This window comes from Simochromis diagramma, unplaced genomic scaffold (genome assembly GCF_900408965.1).
Source record: "Simochromis diagramma unplaced genomic scaffold, fSimDia1.1 OVJJ01000421.1, whole genome shotgun sequence".
NCBI classification, from domain to species: domain Eukaryota; kingdom Metazoa; phylum Chordata; class Actinopteri; order Cichliformes; family Cichlidae; genus Simochromis; species Simochromis diagramma.
The window spans coordinates 8,750,954-8,770,519 of record NW_024387250.1 but is presented as its reverse complement, the minus strand read 5'-3'; the positions used below and the strand labels follow the sequence as shown (position 1 = coordinate 8,770,519).

The following is a 19,566-nucleotide window of genomic DNA, read 5'->3' as shown; positions in this document are numbered from 1 at the left end:
GTGTTTGCATGAGTAACTCATCTGCGTAAAACAGCAGTTCATGTGAGCAAAACTTTGATGGCACTTTAATTCACTCAGTGCAACATCATGAGGCAGTAGTTTATTTTGAGCTGAAAGCCAATTAGTCCTTAAAGACAAGGAATGTGAAGGCAGGTCATTATATAAGATAAAGTGTAATTTTCAGTCACACAAACCAAAACACTGGTGATCACAGAAAAGCAGACTCTTCTGCTAAACTAAAGTGTTGGTTATTTAAAAGTTCCTAATTTCACGAGAACATCTTTTTGTACTTGAATAAGTGTCTTGGAATTTCAACGTTTTCTTGCTTGAAAAGTGTCCACACACCTAATATTAATAAATTGGAATATTAATAACATATTACATTATGAAATTGTTATCAATGTGACATTGTAGTATAATACCTATAATACTTTGAGATGTCTCGGTGTCTAGTTGCATGGTGTTAAAGTGTTGAATTATAGTGTGTTTTAGTGCCCTCTTGTGATTAATGCCTTAACTTCAGCATGATGTATTATTTGTCTCACTCAGATGTCACTCCATCTCTCACGTATCATATATTTAATTACTTACCATCCACATTTGCCCTTTTATTTCCCCCAAAGTTGGTTTGACTCTGTCTGAATCTATGTGTATATATTTACACCGACAAAAATTTTTCAAACCCAAGAGTCATGTTTGTAGGTAAGCGTTTGGTGAGATTTTGTGGCCACATGGAATGACAGGATGTGTAGTTATTTGCAGCACTGTTTTGTTGCTTTAATAAATTATCCCACATAGCTGGCATCTATTTTATACTGATAATGTTTAATTCTACAGTTAGGTCCATAAATTGTTGGACGAAGACAAATTATTGTAGTTTTGTCTCTGTATACCACCACAATGGATTTAAATGAAATAATCAAGATTGTTCAGTCTTATAAACTGTCCCCCATTTTCAGAGGCTCAAAAGTAATTGGACAAATGACTGGCAACAGTTTAATAGCCAGGTGAGACCTCTTCCCTTTTTATTTCATGAAAAATGAAGCAGAAATATCTGAAGTTAATTCAAAGTGTTATATTTGTAATTCTAATTTGAATTTGCATTTTTATCAGGGCTTACGGTTTAAGAGATTCACTTTCAAGTAATGAAATATCAAGCCTGACTTTCTCCAGACCTGCTGGACCTTCTGACCAGCACAGACCAGTGCTATCAAAGTACACAATAGTCTTTATAATTATAAACATCCATTTCATTTGAGGATTATTCATAAATCGTATTGTTACAGGGGTAAATTATTTTCCATTAATCTTTGCAAACAATATTTGAAAGAGAAAACTCAATACTAGGACAGGTAATGTTTCTTTATACTGTATAAAATAGTACCATGATCCTATGATATTCAATAAAAGCATTTTAAGGCCTAAAAGAAGAGAAAGCTAAATTCAGTGTAGATTAATGTATTGGTTATTATTGTAACAGTGCATCAAAGCCACAATTTAAAAAATCAAAAAACAAATTCAATTATTTTTATTGTTATCTTATCTCGAAGGCTCACAATATTCCAAAAGCAAATAAATATCTCAAACAAGAATTTTATCAGTGCTTGTGCTCCTTCAGGAGTTATTCCAGAGAAAGGCCTTGTTGTCCAGCAGACTGGCCAGTTTACGGTTGAAAGGCTGGTGAAAATTCCTGAGGATGTTCCTGGTAGCCGGAAGCATAGGACCAAGACTCCGGTCTTCCTCCCGCCGAGTGTTAGACATAGGCTGTTTGGTCAGTGCTGCCTCCACCTGCTGTGACAGAGGACCTACAGGAAAAGTCAAACAATGCATAATCAACCCGTGAAAATGGATTTTATTTCACTTACAAAGACAAAGTCACTCTGACTGATGTTTTTGTAGCTTTTTGGACACTTACCTACACTCAGAAAATCAAAAACTTTTTGGATTGTCTCTTTAAGGTTTGCTGCATAGTCCTCCAGTCGAAGAACAAGGATTTGTTCCTTACTGAAAACACTCAGCCAGTCCAGTAAGAAGACGATGTACATCCCCAGATTTAATCTCACCTGTGGGACAAAGGTGAGAAACAACAACAACAAATCAACATGACAAATCTGCTGTGGTGAGCCAGTTGCTGTTACAAAGGCCAAAAATAAAATCTGAATATGACCTGTTGATCTAAAGTCATTGAAATTAAAGGGGCACAGCTGCTCTTGCTTTTATTTTTTTTTCCTTATTATCAACTAATTAATTGAAAGTTTTAAGTCAAAATTTGAGTCCTCCTGTAGATATCTAAAAAAAGACAAACAAACAAAAAAAAACACCAAATACATTATTTAAAAAACAGTTGAGCTTTTTATATGATAAAAGTATTTTATTTCTAACTGTTTAAATCATCAGTTACAATTATGATGCTTAAGTGAAGAAATGCACACAGCGTAAATACTGATTTTTGGTTTTGTCCTTTGTCATGGGATTTACTAATATACTACATTATTGACATAGTAGTAGTATATCAAGCCCTGATCTTAAATTCTTGACCACTTTAAAGTGCTCATTTTAGTCTATTACATACCGTTTGATACCTTTACGGTATGATTTCTATGTTTATACCAAATTTTGACATATAGATCTCTTAGAATGTGTAAGTAGTGTATTTTACATTAATAAACAGATGATTAATCATTAACTACTGTTTCGGAGAGCTCTTAAGAATGTCTCCTTCTTTCACAGAAATGTTGCATGGAAATGTGTTTGATTTTATACAGATGTGGCAAAGTGCATCAAAAGTCTCAATATTTCTCAAAACCATAACAACTGTTGTCAAACACAGATGAACTATGGAAAAAGCCAACAAGACCTTTTCTGGATAAATTAGATATTAACAGCAAGTAAACTAATGTGACCCACATGCATGGATTCAGTTATAGTGATTATTTAGTATAATTTTCTTCTTGAACCTAAATAATAACACGAAGCAAGACAGTATATTATTTAATCTACATGCACAGACACTTTGAGTCCTCCAGAGGGCGCCACTATACAACATCACCTATTGTAGCTGTGATACTGGTCAAATCGAGTGCCACAAACCCTAGTCATCTTCTCTTTCGTAAGAGAAGAGTCATGTAAATAAAGGATTAAGTTTGTTTTTCTGAACTTGCTGTTAGATCAGAGACACATTCTTTGGCTCACAGTGTTTTCAGGATGAACTGGCTTTTACTGTATTAAATCTTTCAAGATAACAGTGTTGTCATCTGTATGTTATCATAAAAAATGACCAACTGCCAGAGCTCATAACTCAGCTTATTCCCAAGAGAGTGCTGCATGATAGTTGTTTGCTTCACTTCAGCACAGCAACATCCATTTACAGTGTCAGGTGGATTCTCAAAGTACAAAGGTTTCATCATTGAAAATGCTTATAAAAGGCTCCTAATATTCTTAAAAATGAGAAAATCATTTTAGCTCACTGGCATGTCGTTGAAGAGGCTGGTGTTGTAGGCGCAGGAACGTAGTGACCATTCAGAGACACAGGACTGAAACAACTGCACAGACTCTATGACCTTCTGATGAAAGTCCTCTGCAGACTTGTTGGCCGTCTTAAAATACAAGTAGTCAGAATAGAGCCTGGCAACAAAGTGAAACCATAAATCAACTGGAAGCAGGAAAGCACATTTTTGCACAATTTGTGCAGTGGAAATTTTGATTGAAAACAAATATGTTCTGCAACAATGAAAAAACATAAGGGAGTCCCATAGAAGCAATCAGAAGTGTTAGAAATTGTTTATCTACAGAAATTCAAGTCTGTGTCTACACAGATGGATGTGGGTAAGAAATTCTTTCTACCTCTCTACTGGATCTCTGAGCATTATGATAATTTTGGCATCGGGTTGGACTGCATGGATAAAGTCCTGGGCCAGGAAGGGGGGCTCTGTCTCCTTGTCTGCATGAAGATAGCTCCAGGCTTGGTTGTCCCACATAGTGGATGCACTGGCTTCACCTGACAAGACAGTGACAGTCTCAGTATCATTCTGGGTAACAACAGTTGATTTAATACAGTTGTGCAGTCCTTTGGGTAAACTATAGCATAGAGAAAATTCCTATTAAGCAAAGCTGTGAAAAAGATTTTGCGTTCACTAGTTAACTGGGAACAGCAGCCTGATACAGTAAATGCATATGCTTGAGCTGCTTTGCAAGGGTACAGTTTTGTCTTTTTACATGTAAAAATGTGGAAATGCGTGTGACTAAAACAGATGCTGGTAGTCCTGCTGTCTCTCACTACCAGGTTTGAAACCAGTTCCATTTTGAATCTCAACGTGCAACAGAATGACCTGCAAGAAATGTTCTCGTGACAGAGCCCCAAGTCATTTGGCTTTCTGTGTACACTTATAAATACACTGAGCTATCTGTTCTATATCGCAAAAATATATATCATGAATAATGCCGACATTGTGTCCTTCCAGCTCTTCTCTTGAGCACTGTAGTGCTTCTGAGACGAGAGCCATTTGCTGAAAATGATCATGGCCTGACGCTAAAGAAAAAGAAGAGAGAGAAAAAAACTCAATTGAATTATGGTCAGGATACAGTTGTTTGGCTGCTGAAAGCCACTCAGAAGATACAAAATGAGAAGTAAAAAGCCAAGACATTCTTCCATTTGATGCATAGTGACACTAACAATAGATCATAACCACTTGCACACACAAACACTTTCACATGTGTTCACCTGTTATGAGCTGGAGTGCACGGTGGTGTCCAGATGAATTTCCAGTGATTCCTTCTTGGATGCTGTGGGCTGCCAAGTCAAACAGATCCAGGTAATCTTCCACACGAAAACTTTCCTGGAAGCCATCTTTGAAACGGATATAACCTGCAACCCCATTTACACCAAAACATCACTTATGATGTATTTCTTTTTAGACTGCTTTGTAATCAAATTAAGAGAATGAAGTGTGTACACTTTAACCCTGGCAGGACAAACAAACTCCGGACTCTGAAACAGTACTGTTTTTCTTCTGTTTATGAATAAGCAATAATTTGACTCAATTTTGCACACTAGCTACATTTACATGACATACAATCAGCAAATAATGGTGACTTTATACAGATACACACTACAAGATTATTTTCCTAAAAACATTTAAAAGCTCCATTTTATTTATTATGTATTTAACTGTATAGAAGAAGGAAAAATCAAATTGATACTCTCCCCTTCAATTGCATGTCTCATTGAAAAAGCAGCCAAACACTGACAACAAAATCACTGCATACTGCAACTAATTCAGTAAGACTAACAAGATTTTTATTTGTAGACTCAAAAAGTACTTTTAGTGATGAAGATTATACAAACACTCTAAAAAATGTGTACTTTTTTAATGCTGGAAGAATGGGAATGAGCATAAGTTCAATCAGGTGAAAACAGACAGCGTAGGAAGCATAAAAGGTAAAGTGAACACAGCAAACAGATCACCCATTTTTCATTTTCCTTAAAGCTGCTCTTCATACTTGTAAAGTCACTATTTGTTTGTTTAATCACGGACGGTTGTGTAAAATGTGGACAGTGGATGCGGTTGCTGGAACATGTGTCGTCACCATGACTTCCTGTGGTCTCCACTGGTTACCTTTCTAACCTCGCAGTGACCTCATAGCTTCAGGAAGTTACTTTCTGCAGTTAAGAGTTGTGTAACTTTCCATGCTGTACATTCAGTAAACAGTACACCATGCTCTCTGTTCAGGGGAAAGGACTTCCCTAAATAAAATTCTTCCATGCAGAGCACACTACAGCCTCACCGAAGCAGACATCACTTCTTCCATCCATTAATATAGCTGTTAGTGCTACTGGGGAAAATGATGTAACTAAAACAAACTACTGAATATTATTATTTTTATGTAACATTAGCTACAGCAACATTTTTTATGGTTTGTAAACTCTTTTTCGAGCCTGACATTTTTTTCTGAGCTTCCAGTGAAGGTCAGTGATGAATGTGTCATCTTGTTTGTCATGTTGCAGGTAAGTGATGAACTCATGTTTAGTTGTTGCACAAACTAAACTTGTTTTGCTCGCTAAAGTTTGGAATTTTAAGATGACGCACACAAGGATCTGCACAACCACTATGAAAACTCTGCACACTCATTTTTGGGTTATACATAAGGAACAGAAGAAGTGAAAAATGGTAAATGCCCCTGAATGAGTTGCCCTCAAATGCAGCACAGAATGTGAGGTTGTATGTGTCAGACTAGTTATAGCCAGAGGAAATATTCTAGTTTTGGATGAAGAAATGTTTCTGCCTGGGTAGCGTGTGCAGCAGACGGGATAAATGGCATCTACCCTCCCATGGGAATAATCTGACACTTTGTGGACATTTTATTTCCTGATCTGACTGAATGAGTTCAGGTCAGTTTTTCACATAAACTCTCACTGAGGCTTCACTTCTTAGTCACTTTAAACCAGTTGATTTAGTACCATCTGCTCGTGCTTTATCTACATTAAAGTATCTGTCATAATGATCGATTAAAGTATTACTTAAACTTGCGAGATTTACAAAAACAAGTCCAAAATGACATCCATTTCCTGATGACTTACCAAACCGTTTCCTGGTCCACCAGTGTGGCTCTTTCATTATGTTAAATTTGACTTCTGGATGAAGTAGCATTCTGTGAAACAAGTCAGTCGTGCCACACTTTGGTTGACCAATAATGTAGAAGTATGGCAGGCACCGCAGACGAAAGTCCTTCCCATCTTTGTGGTATAAATGCTTGTGGAAATTGGCCCTCAGGCGGTCACACACAGTCTTGAAGGACTTTGAGCGCAGTGTGAAGAGGTTCTTCCTGTACAGGTCATTGCCAGGTTTACTGGAGAACTCCTCGTACCAGCAAGGGCTCTTGATACCAGGCAAGAAACGGTGAGGAATCACTGAAAAAAGCTGGAGAGGAAGAGATACTCATCTGTCATTTTTGTATGATGCTGTTTTTGTAAAATCCTGTCCTCTGTATAGTTCGGTATCTGCATCTGTCAGTTATGTCATATATTTTGCACACCAGTGTTTACAAGTTGTTAATAGCCAGTAAAGAATATATGGCCGCGTGGAAAAATCCAGTTGTGTTTCCAAATGTTTGACACAAACTTCCCGCTAACTATTGCTCCTAATGACTCACTTGTAATCGTAGTAATAACTGTACATCTCAACAGCAACAACTGATGATGCTCTCTGCATAAATAGTGCAAAATTACGCACTGTAATGTGGAAATGTATGATGACACGCTAAACACAGGACATATAAATAGTGCAAAATTACGCACTGTAATGTGGAAATGTATGATGACACGCTAAACACAGGACATCTGTAAAAGCACATAGTAAAAGTCATCTCAACAGCAACAACTGATGATGCTCTCTGCATAAATAGTGCAAAATTACGCACTGTAATGTGGAAATGTATGATGACACGCTAAACACAGGACATCTGTAAAAGCACATAGTAAAAGTGGTCCATAGGCCCTTAGCAATGCTTTGTGAAACCATTCTTAGCAAACACCTGTCATTATGAGCTTCACCAAATAGGCATTTACTGCAGGGTTGACTGTAAGGTGCTTGTAAATTAACTGACACCTATAATTCATTTTTGCCAACAAATAAAAAAACACTTAAAAAATAAATTCAGTTATCACTTCTATGTTGTCTCTGTTTGTGACAATAGTCTGGAGCATTTACAGTGAAAGCTCTTGTTGTAAAAATCTGCAGCAAACTTACATGAGAGTCTGTTGCAATGACATCCTTCTCATCAGGCACTTTCCTGGGTGTGTACTCCTGTTTGATGAGCTTTACAAGCACTTTCACGTTTACTGGGTTCTTTTTAGAAGAAGCTCTTGTTGCTGTTGTGCTGGTCGGGATGGCTGCAGGTCTGAGCTGATATGGTGATGGAGTGAACAAAGGTCCTTTCTTATCCCACATTAGGACGTAAGAAGCCATAATGAAAAATGTCAACGTCAAGCCCAGGAGGAAGCTAACCACTTTGATTTTCGAGATGCGCTGTAGGTTCTTGAAAAACAGCATAGGAACATGTTTGATGTCCAGATTTTCAGCCACATTTGTGTCCCTGAAGTCCAAAAACGTCCGGACGGGCCGTTTTGCATAGTTTTCAGCAATGTGCAAGCTGTGAAGGTGGTTGTGGAGCCTTGGAGTGTTGCTCCCATTTTTGCAGTCTGATAGTGACATACTGACCGAGAATCACAGCAGGCATGTAGAAATAGAAGCAAGGAAATTACTCTCTAAAAAAAGCTTAGTTTCACCCATAAGAATTTAGTGAAATTAAGCTGCAGGTCATCGCTTGTCTTCATTTTTCCTACATGTGTCTGAGTCTTCAATGTGGCCTCCTGTAAAGCAGAAACAGTTGTTAAAACACAACACATGTCTTTTCAATCAAAGTGCAGCAGTGTGCTTTCCTTTGAAGTTATAGAGTGTCACCCAAACTAAGTTAAGTGAACATTTTTAGCACTACGGGTCATTATTGTCACTCTCACACACCAGTATGTGAAATTCATCCTATTCTCCATTCTATAATAGGATTCACCTCTAAAATGTTTGAGGTTAGCTGCTGCATGTGTGTGGTCTGCTATATGGAGATCTCCGACTTGATGATTTGGGGTATAAAGCACATGCAAAGGCAAGCTCTTCTAGAAAAATTTCAAGGTCAGAATAATGGTAGCTCTGTAATTCAAAACTAAAAACACACGATTACTATCTTCGAGCTAAAAGCCCACTCTGAGCTTTATTTCTTTAACCTATGAATGTTATTTTCAAGATTAACTTATTTTTACAGGGAAACCACATTAGGTATTGATACAGGTGGCCAAACAGCGCACACACTGTTTTCTTTTCCCACCACATGAATAATAAGAAAGTAAATTAGTAGATTATTTCAAGAATGTCGTACTGAAAAAAAAAATCCCAGCACTAAAGTGTAAAACATTATTAAAAGACTTTTTACTCTGACATGTCCTCAGCCAGTTACAGTTATTTTTCTTTTGTTGTTGACTTAAAAATCCCAGTAAAGCAAGGAATGAAATCCTGCACCAGTTCTAAAGGATACAACTTCTTTTTTCCTTACTATGGAAAAGGGTCTGTTAAAATGCAACCACGCTAGCGATGCTATCTCAACCCGTTCACAAAATCCATTATAGTGAAACGTGATTATGCGTCAGTGCTTCAGTGCTTCAACCAAACAAGCAGTTCCAGTAATTAGATGACTTCAAGTGAAAGAGAAAGTCCCACCTGCTCATGACCTTTTACTTATTGCGCACTAACAAGTTACTGGAAGTCTGTCATATTATCTTGAGAGCAGGTTTCTCCTGTAACCTACTTCGTCTGTTACTGAAGTCAGATTAACCCTTTATTTCCCGTGGGCCCGCTGGCGGGCCTATTTTAAAAGCACTAAATGACTATAACTCCATTACAGTTTGTGCTAGAGAAAAAAATCAAGCAGTTTTGGAAAGAAGAGAAGACGAGGGTTATAAGGTGTTCACAAGGTACTGCTGTCTGAATACAGACAGAAAAAATCTGCTCTGTTTTGAGGCAAGCGATATGGCATAGATGAGATGGGTACAGAGGGGAGAGGGGCTCAGAGTAGAGCAGCTGCTGCTCCACATCGAAAGGAGCCAGCTGAGGTGGTTCGGGCATCTGACAAGGATGCCCCCTGGGCGCCTCCTGGGTGAGGTGTTCCAGGCATGTCCCCACCGGGAGGAGGCCCCGGGGCAGACCCAGGACACGCTGGAGAGATTATATCTCTCGGCTGGCCTGGGAACGCCTTGGTGTTCCCCCGGATAAGCTGGAGGAGGTGGCTGGGGAGAGGGAGGTCTGGGCCTCTTTGCTTAGGCTGCTGCCCCCGCGACCCGGCCTCAGATAAAGCGGATGAAGATGGATGGATGGATGGAGATGGGTACATTGTGGTCATAAAGCGATGTACATGGTCATGAACAATACTCAAGCTAGGCTGTGGTGTTTAAAAAATGCGCAGTTGGTACTATAATCCCCATAGTTTGCCAAGAAAATATGCTCCCCACAATTAAAACACCACCACCACCAGAAGCCTGAACACTTAATATGTTGACCAAATTTTGACTACCATCCAAATGTCACAGAGGAAATCAAAACTCATCAGACCAAGCAACATTTTTTCATACTTTTATTGTCCAGTTTTGGTGAGTCTGGGTGAATTATAGCCTCAGTTTTCTAAGTGGCACCCAGTGTGCTAAATACACTGAGTTGTTGACATCTGATTAGCTGATAAGAATGCGTAACAAGCAGTTGAGCAGTTCTAACAAAGTGGACTGTGCGTACCGGCATCCCCCAAATGCGAGTCAATTTACTCATTTCACTAGGATGATTTTATACTCATGCCTTTGGGATTACCTCAAACAATTTTTAATTGAAGCCTGGATTGTAAACATGGCTGCACTCCTTTCAAAACCAGAGAGTCTAACGAATGATCATATCAAGTTACATTACGTAAAACCTAGAATTTACTCTTTCTGTAGCTTAACATCAAGGAATTTTCTGAAAATCATACTGCGATTCAGTGTTACCGCAATAGATGCACATCTGTTTAATGTTTATAGCCTTTCACTTGTCACTCTGCAACACTGATATAAATTGTGTAGTACTCACGTAAGGTCTGCAGCATGTTTGATAAATATGTGCACATGGAGCTTCAAAAATCCTAAACAATTCCCACAGACTTGCAGATTTCATAATGGGACCAACCTGATCCCTTGCAGACTTATCAGGAATGCATGTCGATATTTGTAAGCCTGCGTGGGCAGCTGCAGAGACTGAACTTATTTTTGATCCAACTAGAGTTGTGAGGGATAATTTAGTGAAATATCGGTGGATAAAGAAGGTATAATATCCATCATAATTAACAGTTCATGTTCTGAGTAAACATGGCTGTGTGTGATACTAATCTTTACGCCATATATTCACATATATACAAGCTTTTTCATTCTTTTTAATGATCCATAATCATATTAATAAATTATTCCATTCCCCTATTTCTGTTTCTTCATGTTTTATTTCTACAAACCCAGGTAATTGTGATCTTTTCTGTTCTCTGCATCTATTTATCTATTTATCACCATTAAAGATTTATGTCTGGTTGGACAAATTTCAAAGTGTGGGAGAAGAGAGGGATTTGGAAATGTGACAGAGCATAAAGAGGACAGTGAAAGTCAAGGGTAAAGCACAGAGTGGAGGACTGAAGCAGCAGAGATGAGAAAAACAGCATGAGAACGTGCAGGAAAGACGGGTTTTAGATTCTTTGGTCTCAAAATCAATCAACGACGGGAAGCAATAAACACCACGTGGGATTGACTGAGGTGAAACCCTAGCATAAAAATCCTGATAAACCAAAATAAAAACCTGCATTTATCATTGAGTTAGAAACCTTTGCTGTCCTAAGCATACAAAATGTTAAGATGGCTGTGCAAGAATATCAAAGTCAGAATGATTACTGCAACAGATTTTCTTTTCCTTCTGTGGATCTACATTTTTCAGGTCCTTTTGTGCCTATGTGGCTTTAAGCAACTCCCTGATGTTGATGAACAGAAAGTTGGATGAAATCTCTTCACCACTCACTGACAGGGTTGAACTTCTAGCCTCTAGAATTAAGAGTCTCATCATTTTAATTTCGAGAGGGTTATTAAAAAGACTCAAGGGAAACACAAGGGAAGCTCCATCATACAACTTAAATGAAATCTAAAGACAAATGGTTTGAATCTACACATTAAATTGGAAACCATAAGGGCCTTTCATCAACACAGATTCAACCCATGACTCTGGCACCATAGCACCTTAGCTCACTCACTCAGGCAAAAGTCACAAAGTAAACACAAGAGGAAGTTTAAGTAGGAGTAGCTAAGCTTATGGCTCGTGCAGTCATATGCTGCCCATTCTCCTTTGGACAACACACAGCAGATATACAAATAAACCAGAAAGAGTTTTTATCAAACACACAACTATTGTTTAGAACTTTTAAACTGAAAGACAATTTAGCAAAAGTCAGACACAGATCAGATAGTGATGACAATTCAGATGCTACCTTTGTTTTATGCTGCTTTCAGTCTGCTTTTCAATTTTGTGAGAGAAGGGAAGAAGTTTCTGTCACGCTAGTCGAAGTATTTCATAATTCATGACTGAGGATAAAACTATAAATTTTAATGACGAACACTCGTTTTCGGTCTGGCTTTTTAGTGCCTATACTGTGTAGTGTGAACGTGGCTTAAAGCAACGGGTTTTTAACATCTCTTAAATACTAAGGCTTAGTTTCCCAGACGTGGATTAAGCCTTGTCTTAGACTAAAAACCTTTTTCAGTGGCGATCTTCATTTGATTTTTCTTTTGGTCTGTGACTAGGCTTAAATGTTCAGAACTGTTTAAGATTTTCCGACATGGGGAAAAGACCCTGAACCCGGAGATTAAGAGTAGAATCCTCTACCACGTGAGCTATACAGCTAAAATTATGTCCAACAGGTTGACTTCATAAAACCTGTTTCTCATATAAACTAAATATAGATGGAACCCTCTGGCCAATAAATCTATCTGGATTCATGAATCCAAATAGAATTTGCATGCAGTTGTAAACTATATAACCTCTGTTTTAAGCTAGAGTGCATACATGAGACTGCCAGGATGCACCTGTACTTAAAAATTTTACCATTAAAAGCAGAACATAAAATACATGTTACAACATATCAGCCGTGGGAAGAGGAACTTGATCCTGCATTTCTGCTCGGACATCCTAGGGTTCTTTGCTCAGGAAGGAGTCAACCATCAAGAGTGGCTCCTTTGAATACTTGGCCATGCTAACTGGTAGAAAAGAGGGCTGATCCAGGATCATCTTTCATGAGATGCAGATGCTCAGTCCATCGCACATTTTGGACCAAATCAACATATTGCAACACGTACATGTGAGTTTTCCTACAGTGCACATTCCTTGACCCTGAAAGATTAATGGTAATGTTTTTAGTGAGTTCCTATTGGCCAATGCCAAACACAAGGAGTCATGTTGAAATGATTTAAGGAAAGGAAGTGCCACCGTTAAAACACACGCACACATAACCAAATACTCACAGAGAAAACTTCTTCCATTTTTAACACCTGTTATTCCTCTGACCCCATCTTCGGGTCAATATTTTCCTTGAGCTAATGTGGAAACCGCCATAAAATCTTCTGGGATTTCTTGAGCCTGATCATGTGAAAAGCATTTAATTTTTTTTATTTCTTTTCTTTTCTTTTTTTTCCTTTAATGCCAAAGATTAGGTCAAACATGTTGCAGTTAAACATAGGAATATTTTTCTTGTAAATCGCACATGACATTTCTGCTTATACAATCAAAGTTAGCACAGTTTTGTGAAACTAAATCTGATGTTACCCATTTCAATTAAAATGAAAAAAAAAAAAAATCCACCTTATGGTGGGGCTAGAGGAAACCATCCCAGTCCATGTAGTCAATATGGCTGTAGTCAACAATTAGTAAAAGTGGTTTCTTCCTTTTCCGTCTGTCTGGAGTCTACTCACAAGTGTTACAGTGAAAATAAAATGTCCTCTGATTCTTAATGGCAATATGTTCAGTGGTGACTTAGCCTATCAAGAGCTTGTGGCTGTAAAACGGACAAACAACGAGAGCTCATTATTTTTAATCAGCCCCAGCGGCACAGATTTAACAGATGTGTGTCAGATCTGGAATTTAACCTACTCCAATGATAAATATGAACAATGTCTACTGTCAAACAACAGGCCTACTCCACATATGTTATTTGTGTTCCCTCTGTTCTTTGGATCGAAAAAAAAAAGTCATAGGCGGTGTCGAAGGTGGTGCACTCAAGCTTGATTGCATTTACCGTATGATATTTGGTGGTTCGTCATGCATCTGTTTGATTTGCTAACTGAAAATCTTGCTTGAGATGTTAAATTTATACATGGGAGCATGAGCCCTGCACACATACACGTTTGCAGTATGCATACTTCCTGCTTTTATGCTTACACAAAGGCACGCTCATTAGAACCTGCCTCAATGCCTTACACTCTTAATTTCTGTTTTGCTCTTTATCGCTAGTGTTCATGATAAAACGATAGGAATTAGACACAGTGATTACAAGCATCTCCGCAGAGTTCATCCAGTGAACAAAATGCTTTATGCTATGCAACTGTGGCACAGCTCTGTATAGCATTTCACATGACGAGTCTATGAAACGTGACTTCTGAAAACACCTTTGAGTGAATGCACTGTAACCAGAACATTATTCAGAGAGGGGACTTCCAAGAGTAAGTACTCAGTATACACGTACATTATCGATTCTCCTGAAACATGTTTTAATCATGTCTTAATGTTTATAACTGTGTAAACACATCCTGATGTGATCCAGGGCATTCTGTGAGTGGGATTTGGCAGAATGCCAGCGCTAGGAAAAGGGAGGCACAAGGAAAACCTGATGCCACAAAAGGAAATAAGAAAGTCTCCCTGTTGATGGGGGAAGTCAAACAAAGACAGATTGGATTCCAAACGGAGGTAATAATAAAACTTTCTCAATGTGGGTGAAAAAGAAATCAAAAAGTTAAAGCAATTTAAAGGAAAGAAAACAACAAATACTTATTTTCTGGGAGGTACTCGTGTATCTATTTTTTTTTCTCCTTTCAGAGGCCCTCGCAGTGAGATTACAAATAAAATGAGCAGGAAAAAGCACCCCGAGAGCACAAATATCTCAGGAAACAGGCTTAATCTACTTCATAGAGCTGGACTAAGCCTCTCTTTCCTTTTTACTTCCCACTAAAAAAACAACAATAACAACAACAATCAAAACCACTGGCTGAGTTTCATTTTGTCTCTACAGGAATCTGACTCATAAGCCACACCCACTAGTACGGTCAAAAAGAAACCGTAACTAGAAAACAAGAATATGCTTATATAGACATTCTTGACATCTGGAGTCCAGATCTCAAGAGGGTCAGTGGATACATGCCACTATGTACATCTGCATGCATATGAATTTATAGTATCAACATATGATTTGCTTCAGTAAGACTTTAAAACCAATGTCATATCAATAGAAAACAGAGAACATCTGCATCACTACTGTTTAATAAATGGAAGGGAAACATCTGAGGACCTGGGGTCAGCATGGGTGAGCTGTGACGCTGTAAGAAGCAGCAGTGATTACATGTGAAATCCTCCCTTTGCCTTTGCAAAGAAAGCCTGCAGGAAGTACAATAGATCAAAAAAAGAACAAGTGAGGGTATAAGAGAACTAAAAAGCAAAAGGCTCAAGATTGTGGTGTGTTTAGGGACCCACTGAGTATTCACACTCTGCCACTGTGCTCGATCCATCATCCCAGTGACTGTTCTCTCATTTTTTTAAAAAAACAGTGCCTTTTGTGCCACTGTGTTTGCTCGAGTGGCAAAGTTGTTGCAGTAATTATGACAAAGGCCATAGTTGGACCAATAAAACAGGGAACCTTAACGCAGGAAACTCTCATGTGCATTTCCTGTTTTAAAGTGATAATCTGCGCTGTTTCTTTTAAATCTTCCATAACATTAACCGCGAGTTAATTGCTGTAATTCACTCAGAATCACTGCAGCAGAAAGAAGATTGTTATTTCCACCTGCTGTAATTTATATTGTGCCATATGCCTCTGTTCTGGGTTACACATCCCCACCCTTCCATATGCACACATGGAAACTCCAGAGGTGGGAAGACCCACCACACACAATAAGAGTGGGCATCGGTGACAAAACGTTCAAAATCACTTAAATCGCTTTTCTTTCCCATTGTGATGCTTGATTTCAAGCTTCAGCAGGTTGACTTGACATATCTGCATCCCTAAATGCATTTATTTGCTGACATTTGATTGACTGATTAGGCCTAACCTTGGTTTTTATCATATATACGTCAGATCATCTTACTGCCGCACCCACTTTTTTCCAGTAGTTTCTCCATAGTAAACTTGTGCAATAACTTACAAGTAAGAATAACAACAGTATAACCAGACAGTTAAATCTGTGTTGAAATATTCTTCCCATTGAATATTACTGCTGTTGCACAGCTTGCTCTATCAGTGGAGAGAAGAGACAGAAATTCTGTTCATTTCTCTGTTCAGGCTTTGGTTATTGTCTTCTCCTTGAACCTGGCATGTCTCTTCTTGAGCGACTTTGCCTTCAGCTGCCCACTACACTAATAAAGAAAACAGTTAAAGAAAGAACATGTCAGCAATGTTTGATAAGTTCTTTTATCAACTGAACTGTTTTTGACTGGTTATGAAAACATCCATGCAAATCCCATTTGCACGCAAATGGTGTGGATACAAGACATGCAGCAGCTTGACTGACCTAACCTGATTTCTATGAAAGATTTTTAGCCAACAGCTGTCCACATACTTGCTTGACTTAATATCTTTAAAGTTTGAACTCATCATTAACCCGTAAATCTGTCTCTTTTGACTTTAATTCATGTTTATAATGTCAGTAATAATAATTATATATTTAGAATGACTAATCACTTATTTGTCTGCTTCACTTGGAACACTGCCTAATATCACATTATAATGTTGTCATATGTTACAGAAAATATTTGTCTTGCCTAGTGACTCAGACTTGACTCAGGGCTACAGACAGTATGTGGATAATTAAATTTTCATTTTGTTTCCAAGCTGTTAATGGGTAAATCATAAAGCATGCAACTTTAACATAAAACTAAGAAGGAAATGTTGGAAATATTAGTTAATGTGTCTCAATTTACTTTAAAACAAACGTTATTTCAACAATTATATACTCTGACTACTGTGTTCCTTAAACGCACTAGAATTCATTCAGGGTGTAAAACTTAAATTGATGAATTTTACCCGCTTTAAAATTGTGCTTCAATTGTCAAAAAAAAAAAACTCAAACACAGAGGGAAAAAATCAACTCCACCCAAGTGTAAATCTGTTTGCCACATCTGTATAAAGTATGATGTTCGCATAACAGATAATCAAACTAGAAAGAACAACAAATGGAAAAGAAAATATTAGAGTGAAAAACATCATCCATCAGGAAATTTACTCAACGCCAAGAGAGTGACAGGTGCAGATAAAGGTTTGACTACACTAAAGCATCTGTTCAAAACCAGCTTTCATGCTTGAAATAATAAAGTCAATCTTGGATTACTGAGGCTTGTTGTCATGACAGGTTAAAACAGCCAACTCTTGAAATAGAAGCTCTGAGATACCAAGATGCCAAAACACTTTAGTATCACGCTGTCCTCCCACATTCCCAATGTTCTGTTACAGAATCATTTTCTTCCATTTGAAGTGGACCCCTAGAGTCCAGTCTAAACAATCTGATATGTTACAGCTCGCTCGCTCTCTTTTCCTCTCCCCTCTCATACTTCTAGCATGACCTAAGCCTTCTAACGCTGGCCAAAAGAAGCATGGCATTGATATCCTAGCAGCTCTAGAAATTTGTTCCACGACTTCAGGGGGGCAACCTAAAACCTTCCTTCCTAGCAGACCATACAGAGTGCAGGGATAGGTGCAGCAGCCATAATGTGGTTTAGTTTGGGTGTGTGCAGTGTAATGAGGTGTAGAGATGTGCTACCTTTTACAAAAAAAACACTAAATCTATATTCCCCTTCACTCACTTTCAGATTCAACTCTTTGTCCTTCCAATTAACAATAAAATACAACTTTGGGTATTCCGACACTGCACAGAGAGCCCAGAGAGGCAGGTTTGTCCAAAGGTCACCTGCCTGTCAGGACCTCTGCTATGCATCCCATGCATAGACTGTAACTGAGAGAAAAGACATAATGTCAAACAGCTACAGGAAGTGCACAAACATCTCACACAACATGAGCTCTCCAAACAAAAACACATTGTACAATTAACTTTGCATCATTTGCTGGATACATGAGATAAAGACTTATAATGAAAGGAATTTGCCAGGGGAACTCTCAGATAGTCCGATGTTGACGTAGAACCTTCTGGTTTTGCTTTGTAACAATAAACTGAATAATAATTACAAGACAAGGACATTAAGAGCATGTACACAGTTTATGTTAACCGTATCACACAGCCCAGTTTGTGATTCAGTCGGTGAATCACAAACTGGGCTAAAAGTCTTTTACCCCCAGAGACATGTCACTGTGATGTTCTGCAGCTGTTCAGTGATGGAGATAAGGGGTTAGTAAGTTTTAAACATTGCAAAGGCAGAATTCCAGCAATTTCGGGGGAGGAGGGTTAAAGAAAGCATATGCAGTGCTCTTATGGCATATATCTTTTTTAACCTCCTAGGACCTGGCGTCCACATATGTGGACATCACATTTTGGGTTATTTAGACCAAAATACTCAATCTTGCTCTCCAAGGGCCTGATATCCACTTACGAGGACATTATACTGCAACTGTTCTGTCAAAATTTTAAATGAATATCTCATATGTGGCTCTCATTTTTCTTAGAAACAAAAATTAGGTAAAACAAATATCAGGTAGTTCTTTGTTTTTACATTCGTCAGGTCCCAATATGCCCAAATATCACAGAGAAATTAAAAATGCATGCCAAGGAAGAATTCCGGTCTTACGAGGTTAAGGTTACACTTCAGCGCAGTAGACTATGGGGGGTACTGCACAGAGGAGGTGTCTATTAGAAGCTGTCAAGTTATCGGACCATATTGTCTATCGTTTACTTGCATATATATCAAAAGGATTAATTAGATAAAGTAAGCAATTATGCTTCAGTATAAGAAAAATAAACTTTTTAAAAATCTATAAATCAGCTTGGGAACCTTCTTAAATCATAGCAACAATATGACCAAATCCTTTTCCCGTCACTTTTCCTGTTATTGTGATTATCCCGCTGAATAAAGATACTCACGCTGGAGTTGAGTCGGTTTTATTCCAAGAGTCTCTTGTGCAGCCGCTTAAGAGCCACTGAGACCACCACTTAAGGTAATCAAAGCGACTTGATGGGTATTTGTATTAAGCGTCCGGCGGGGTGGAGAACAGCACAGCCAGTTGATCCTAGGTATGCACGATGTCTTCATTTATAACAAACGCCGGCTCGGTTTCGTCGAAGAACCGCGGAAGTCCGGAGTCTCCATCCAACTGAGCTCTCCTGCGCGTGTCACGGAGGAGGAGGTGGAAGAGAAGGGGGAGGTGCACGCAAGTAGCAGGAAACACCACCTCCAACACCAGCAGCAGCAGCAGATTCTGTCTTATCTGCGTTTCTTCTTCGAAGTGCTGCTGTGCTGCTGAGTGATATGACCGATAGGATATCAGCTAAAATAGATTGGCGTTTTCCTGCTGGTCGATTGGGGAGAACGGGATTTTTTTTTTAAGTAGAAGATACTTTAGCTGTGAGTTAAAAGGGTGACCACTACGGATGCAGCGATTTTATCTTTCTGTCTAATGGTTTAATTATAAAAGCTAGAGTTTAATCAAATAAGACTTAAGGAACTGCTCTCACTTAATAAATGTACGGTCATTTTAAACGACCTTTTAATTCAGGCTGCAAATCTTTTGCGTGAATACCTTTGTTTCTGGCATTAGACAAGA

The 19,566-nt window shown here is 38.4% G+C and overlaps 1 protein-coding gene across 1 annotated transcript; it reads right to left on the bottom strand.

Moving 5' to 3' along the window:
- Positions 1-995: 995 nt before the first annotated feature.
- LOC120714901 (carbohydrate sulfotransferase 15-like) lies at positions 996-19,168 on the bottom strand. Its single transcript, XM_040001496.1, has 8 exons — positions 18,887-19,168; positions 7,746-8,368; positions 6,578-6,917; positions 4,721-4,864; positions 3,844-3,997; positions 3,468-3,624; positions 1,916-2,063; positions 996-1,805 (listed from the first exon to the last, which is right to left on the bottom strand). The coding sequence occupies exons 2-8, from the start codon at positions 8,208-8,210 to the stop codon at positions 1,615-1,617; spliced, it is 1,599 nt and encodes a 532-aa protein (XP_039857430.1). The 5' UTR covers positions 8,211-8,368; positions 18,887-19,168; the 3' UTR covers positions 996-1,614.
- Between the last annotated feature and the right edge of the window lie 398 nt (positions 19,169-19,566).

Bases quoted from the DNA above. Each gene is read 5' to 3' on its own strand.
- LOC120714901 (XM_040001496.1), bottom strand. From the start codon at position 8,210: ATGTCACTATCAGACTGCAAAAATGGGAGCAACACTCCAAGGCTCCAC. The intron at 2,064-3,467 runs GTGAGCTAAAAT...TTTGTCCCACAG, and splicing joins GCCTCTTCAACGACATGCCA to GTGAGATTAAATCTGGGGAT. The intron at 1,806-1,915 runs GTAAGTGTCCAA...CTTTTCCTGTAG, and splicing joins TTTTGATTTTCTGAGTGTAG to GTCCTCTGTCACAGCAGGTG.